Source organism: Gossypium raimondii, chromosome 6 (assembly GCF_025698545.1).
Source record: "Gossypium raimondii isolate GPD5lz chromosome 6, ASM2569854v1, whole genome shotgun sequence".
NCBI lineage: Eukaryota > Viridiplantae > Streptophyta > Magnoliopsida > Malvales > Malvaceae > Gossypium > Gossypium raimondii.
The window spans coordinates 24204109-24211154 of record NC_068570.1 but is presented as its reverse complement, the minus strand read 5'-3'; the positions used below and the strand labels follow the sequence as shown (position 1 = coordinate 24211154).

The 7046-nt window shown below is 30.3% G+C and overlaps 1 protein-coding gene across 1 annotated transcript; it reads right to left on the bottom strand.

The window, feature by feature from the left end:
* Positions 1-819: 819 nt before the first annotated feature.
* Positions 820-6763, bottom strand: LOC105774199 (aspartyl protease family protein At5g10770). The gene is made up of 3 exons (XM_012596598.2): positions 6523-6763; positions 2765-3205; positions 820-1827 (listed from the first exon to the last, which is right to left on the bottom strand). The coding sequence occupies exons 1-3, from the start codon at positions 6698-6700 to the stop codon at positions 1004-1006; spliced, it is 1443 nt and encodes a 480-aa protein (XP_012452052.1). The 5' UTR covers positions 6701-6763; the 3' UTR covers positions 820-1003.
* Between the last annotated feature and the right edge of the window lie 283 nt (positions 6764-7046).

Sequence of the window (7046 nt, the reverse complement as noted above, 5' to 3'; positions counted from 1 at the left end):
TTTATACAAGTTTTAAATGACAAGAAGTTTAAAATTTCAAGAAGGGTTTTTGATGAAAACATGGTTTTCAAAAAAACTTCAATGTGACACGCTAGATTCGGGTCTAAACTTCTAAGCCGGATTTGGGGTGCTACAAATATTACATGAAACATCTCATAGAGAATCTCTTTCCGACTAGTTCCACTAAAAGTTATTCTTTGGAGGTACTTTTCTTGAAAGATATTGTTCTAAATAATGATTAATCTTTAAGAACAATTATTAGAAATAGGGTTGTTTTGAACATAGGTATTTATGAAGAATAATTATTCTAAATAAAAGTTATTATGAATGGCATTTGTTCTTAATAGAATCTATTTTGAATGATAGCTACTCTAAATGGCAATTGATTTAAATTGAAGTTTTATTCGAACATAGTTGTTCCAAGCACCACTATTCTCAAACAATTATTGTTTTAAATTAGAACTATTCTAAATAAGATTTGTTCATGAGAAAACTAAACTATTATTCTTACCAAAAACTTATAAAATATATTAAATGAATTATTATTTGTAGGGCTCTTAAAACACACTTCAAAAATACAAATAAAAGCTGAAGTAACAATTCTTTGGCACTTTCTTTCTTTCTTCTTTTAGCTATTTGGATTCTACACTAATTCTAGAATGGTTCAAAATTCAAGTATACATACCATTCTACATGAAAAGTCATTATTATCCTATAAATAAGATTTCTCAATTGTTGGAAACATCATGACTAGTTTTCGCTTTGTTTATATATTATAGTTTCTCACAGTTCATGACAAAAAAAAATTAGTAGGTGATCTTGGAAATTCCATTGATAGTTCTTATATACCTAAATATAATTGCATTTAAAACATTACACTACAAAACCATGTTTGAATTATTGTTTTATATAAGTTTCCCCCTCTTTCCTTGGAATTATAGATACAAGAAGAAGATGCTTGAAACTAATTTTAATCTCATATCATGGTTGCTATCAGCTAAACTTAGGTGCAACCACCAGTTCTAAACCCAATCATTCGTCTAGTACCATCATATACCACTTCCAATGTCTTCTGTTGTGTGTTCCCGTATATCAGCACATCGAAATCGTTAGTGTTTCCTGCAAATGCTAGGCACACTTGCGAGATACTGTTAACGTACAAAATTCCCCTAGCATCAATCGGAACCTCAACACCCTTTTCAAAAAACAAGCTTATCTTAGGTATACTAACTGTAGAATACTTACTAAAGTCATAACATGTGTCCAATATCGAAAGTGGTTTTGCCATTGGATATTGGTTCATTTGTTTTCGAAATGCAGATCTCAGTGCCGAGTAGGCAGTTGGAGGCAACCGTGTAATGACGGTTCCAGAGTCGATGATGGCACCACCAGCCGCTAAAATCGATGCCGAGATTGATAGTTTCTTGCCACCAACACTCATAGCAATAATGGTAATGCCATAAAAGGATTCCCCTCCGGAGATTGTTGATAATGTTGTGAATTTTACAGACTTTGAGAGACCATCATTGCCGAATTTTAGGAAGCCGGTTGAGCTTGGAGATGATGGCAAGCAGTAGGAAAATATTTTCTTGAATTTTATGGCGGTTTGTGATGGAAAAGATAGTTTATTTCGGCCGAGTCCTAGCAAACCAGCAGCACCACCAAAAAGGCCTTGATTGTTTTGGCCACAACCAAATAGAAAGTTGTCAAACACAACGTTTGATGTCAAAGTGAGCTTTTCTTTAGCAAACAATCCAATCGAGAAAGACGAATCTCCATATTGGATGCCATAGACACAAGTTGATGATGAGCAGCCAGGCGAGTTACCTGAAAGGATACAAGTGTGAATTAACATTTCCTTTTCAATTAATTATTACTTGGGTAGGCTTAGACCTTTTAATTTTGACCTAAACTTGAAAATTGATTTCAATCATTTCAAACTTAGACTTGACTTGACTTGACTCGATATGACAATAGAAAATCAACAACCTAATCTTAATTAACTTGAACCTAAAATGAACTTGTAATTAATTGTGATTCAAAACAACTTGAAAAAGTAAATTTGAAATTATTTGGATTCAAATGACTCGAACCTAAAACTCAATCTTAATTTTTAAAATTTGAATTAACTTGATCTAAATTGACCCAATCCACCCAATTGACCTAATGAATCCAAAATTTTGAATATTGTAATTTCCAACAAATTTGCTTTATAGATTAACAATCTAATTTTAGTCCCTATACTATATTAAAACTTGAGATTTACTTTTATAATCCCTAAACATTTTAGTCCAAAATTTTAATCCCTATACTATATTAAAACTTGAGATTTACTTTTATAATCCTTATACATTTTAGTCCAAAATTTTAGTCCCTATATTATGTTAAAACTTGAGATTTAACATTTTTACTTTAATTTGATATAATTTGATTGTTTATTTTATAATATTATTAGTAGGTTCAAATTTTATAACACTGTTAGCTTCTACTCTTAAAATGATAACATGGAATAATAACTCAAATTTTCATCAAGCTCTATGAACCCAAAATGAACCAATCCCATATGTAAAACTTGAATGACAAAACTTGAAATAATCGAAATTCAAAATGGTTTGATCCGAAAAAACTAATTAGTAAACTTGAACCCAATTTGACCCAAAAATTTTAAAATATAATATGAAAATTAATATTAACTTGACCTAAAACCGATGTGACAATTGTATAGAGAACTTGTATATTTTCCCAATTTTGTCAAGAAAGTTACCTGTAGCAGAATTCAATGAAGTGCAGGCTGCTGAGGAGCAGGAAACATTGGAATAAGTTGAGGACGAACTGGGTGAAAAAATTGGATCCTGTTGTTTATAGCAAGATCTTAAGCAAGGTTGGCATTGTGTCCATGTGATGTCACTTCCGGTATCGAATATGAGTCTTAAATTCTTCTTTGGGGTGCCAAGACCCATCGTGATTATGTAATTGCCTGACCCTACCACGCTGCCGTCCTTGGCTGGGAGATTGGCGGCAGCATCCTTCTTCATGACATTGACGGAGCCTAGGTTCTTGGCTAGCTTTGAGTGAATTGACTTCACCCTTACTTCGTCTAGGAGAAGGATCTGGGCATGTGTGGGAATATTTGCTTTCTCTTCATGGGGTTGTGAGCATGGGCCATGCTTGTGGATGACTTGTAAAGATGACTTTTTGTCCAAACCTGAAATTGGAACCATTGAAGGAGAGTGTCGAATTTGAATTTGAGAAGCTTAATTGATTTTCTGCGACTTATACATTGTCGTTTGAAGTAAACATTTGGATAAAATGGGCTTAAAACAACTGAGTATTGTCATTAATACATGGATTCAAAAGGCTATTTGGTGCATTACATTATATATATATATACATACATACATTATGTTTGAGCTCTTTTTTGTGTTAAAATTATAAATTTATATTATAACTTTTTTGACAAAATATTATAATGTTTATCTAATATATATAATTTTGTCCATATGGGATTATAAAGTTATATATACATTTACGAGTTTTATATCAATTTTGGCATATCTGAATCATGTTCTCGTTATTTTCATTTTGCTTAGTTATTATTGTGATTTAGTTTTAATAATAATTTGTTTGTTTATGTTATATGTAAATTCATAACATGTTTTTGCACAATTTATCATAATGGTTTAATTTAAACAAAAAAATTAAACACTCTATCGTGTTCTCGTTATATTTTCATGTGTAAAATATTATAAATTTATATAATTTATGATCTATGGAATAAATTTATATAATTCTGCATATGTTAATAATTCATTTTACATAAATTTTGATATGTTTAATCATGACAAATACTTTTAATAATTTGATCTTTTGCGATATTTCAATTTCCATAGTTTGAATAAAAATTTTAAATAATTTAATATTTAATTTTATTTATTTAATAATTGAACCATTACCTATATCATAATAATATTTAATTTTTAATTTTTAATTTTTTTACAAAACATGGTGAGTGGACATATTCTAATATTATATATAAAATTCATCCCTTTTCTAAAGGAAATAAAAACAAAAGTTATGTCAGAATATTCATTTATTAATATCTAATATATGTATCATTATCATTCAAACATGCAGAATCTATCCATTAAACAAGAACCCAAAATTTTCAAGCAATTTACCCTAAACCAATATCTAAGATTTCTTTTAATTAATATGTCGTCTGGCAGTTTCTTTGGTGCAAGAGATTCTTATGTTAGAATTTGGCCTCTTTAATCCTTTTATATTTTAATTTAGAATATTTTGATTATCTATTTTATAATATAATTGGTTAGTTCAAGTAGTTAACTATGTTATCTATGGTAGACAAAATGCGGAATTCAATCTAAAAAAAATAAAAATAAATTCATTCCAACATTTGAAAAGAATCTATGTTAGCATGTAAACTTATCATGGAGGCCCCGTACTAAGAGTCGGATTACATTTTGTCCTACCTACTTAAAAAATAGGTAAAATAGTCTTTGTCTATTAGATCAAAGAGCAATTTGGTCCTTCTATTTAAATTTTATCTATTTTTACTATTAAAAACTAGTCCTTATACATCAACATGAGGTACATGTGGCACACCATGTATTATTGTCAGGTTATTTCATAAGCTATCCCAGTTTTTAATAGTACAAATGGATGAATTTTTTAACAGAAAGGACCAATTTTCTCTTTAATTTAACGTACAAGGACTAATTTGCCCATTTTTCAGTAGAGGAGGCAAAATGCAATCTGATCCTAGTACATAGTAGACTTGTCCATGGGTCGGGCCACTCGACTCGAAGGCCCACCCGAAAAGTGGAATGTTTGGGCAAAAATATAGGCTTGAAAAAATTAGCTTGAGAAAAAAATAAGTCTTATTTAGAAAACGGGTCGGGCCTCGGGTAAGGTTTTTTTGGCCTGGCCCAACCCGAATTGGAAAAAAAAATTGTTTTGCGATTGTTTTTCCACTGTTTTGTTGTCATTTCAGTATTATGTTGCTACTATTTTGTTGTTATTGTTTGGCTATTGTATAGCTCTTGTTTTATTGTTAATTTTGCTACTATTTTAAAAACATTTGCTTATTAAGTTGCACCTATCTTAGTGTTATTTAAGTATAAAGATTTTTTTTAATTTATTTTCAATTTGTTGGAAAACATTTATTTTAATGTTTTTAGTGTTTTTCATGTATTATATTTTTTAAAATAAAAATAAAAATTTTAATACGAGCAGGCCGAGTTCAGGTTTTAGCATTTTTATCTGGACCGAACTTGAGCAAAAATTTAAGCTCATTTTTCAAGCCAGGCCTATTAACCAGACTTAGAATTTTGTTAGGGCTTAGTCCAGGCTCGGCCTGGCTAATGAACAACTCTAGTACAGATGCCTCCATGGTACTTTTACCATAATAGCATGATGAGTTAAAAAAATATTGTTTTTTAATCCATGTTAGCGTCTTTATTGGAATAGTAAATAATGTTAACTTTTTAGACTAACTAGCAACATCATAAAAATAAAATAATAAAATTGTGTAAAATTTTAAGGACTAAACTCAAATTTTAACATAATAGAGGGACTAAAACCATAATTTAACCAAATAATATTCCTCAATTTCCTTTGTTACCAGCTACGGGTGGCTTGGAAGAACAAAAATTAATAATAAACTACCAATGACCAAACTTCTCTTGTCTCAACTCCAAAAGTATTTCTTTTCTTAGTGTCTCATTACCAAACTATGCTATAATTGCTCTAAAAATATCCTCACCACTGGTTTCTGGTGCATACAATTCAGACACAAAAATCAAGAGGGAAAAAGCCTATAAGACAACCTAGTACTTACGTACCTATATAATATAAATAAGGGTTATATATTATTTGATACTTGAATTTGACTTCAATACTCAATTTGGTATTTGAGTTTAGTTTTACTATTCAATTTTGTACGTAGAGCAAACAACATCATGTGGCCCAATGAATGTTTGACATATGTACCATTGTGAAAAAAAACATAGGTACTTAATTGGGAAAAAAAACTTAGGTACCAAAATGAACATTGAAGCCAAACTTAAATACTTAATCAAGACAAGAAAAAACTCAAGTACTAATTTGAATATTAAAACCAAATTCTAGTACAAATTGAGAAATTGAACTTAAATATCAAATTAAATATTAAAACGAAATTCAAGTATTTTAATGGTATAAATAATGAATGGATATATCAATGTGATAAGGAAAAACCAGAACCCATTGCAGTAAAGCATAATCATTCACAACTAGTAATGGAAACAAAGTTCAAGTTGGAAGAAGAATGAAGAAGCCAAGTTATCACATACAAAATAAATGGAAATATCATGACTAAATTTCCTAAGAAAAAGGTACATATTTGTTAATATCAAAACCCATTGTAATAGCATAATCATTCACAAGCAGTAATGGAAACAAAGTTTTGAGTTAGAAGAAAGCAAGGGCGCACACACACATGCATATAGAAGAGAGATAATTGACCTTTTGCAGTAGCAGGAGGGGTGCAAACAGAAGAGGGTAAAAGAGAGGCGACATGGATGGTATGACTCTCAGCCTCAGCAGTGGCATACCCTTCTTTCAATGACAACACAATTAGGCATACAAAAACAAGGAGTTTATTAGCAGAGAGGAAGGTTGGGAGAATGGTAATGGCGCCCATGTTATGCTCCACTTTGGTTTCTCTCTTTCTTATCTCTTCTTACAAGCACACCCTCATATATATATATACAGCAGAGAATTTTTTTAGGAAAAAGAAAACAACTAAAATATGTTCACATGTGACTTTTTAAATTCAACTTATTTGATATTTAACTCTGCTCATAAAAACTTCAATTAAATGGCTTAACTATACTAAATTTGAGCATGATAGACTATCTTTTAAACCAATAGACAGTACGTTGCCCACCCACAGATTTGTTTTTAACTAAATATTCAATGTTTTTAAAACTAAGCAAAACTGAATTTAATTAGGGTTTTATTCGATTATGACGTAATATTCCGCTTTA

Excerpts from the sequence above, each read along its gene's own strand:
- LOC105774199 (XM_012596598.2), bottom strand. The coding sequence starts at position 6,700 with ATGGGCGCCATTACCATTCTCCCAACCTTCCTCTCTGCTAATAAACTC. Across the intron at positions 3,206-6,522 it reads CCCTCCTGCTACTGCAAAAG|GTTTGGACAAAAAGTCATCT; the intron begins GTCAATTATCTC and ends TTCCAATTTCAG. Across the intron at positions 1,828-2,764 it reads TTCATTGAATTCTGCTACAG|GTAACTCGCCTGGCTGCTCA; the intron begins GTAACTTTCTTG and ends GTATCCTTTCAG.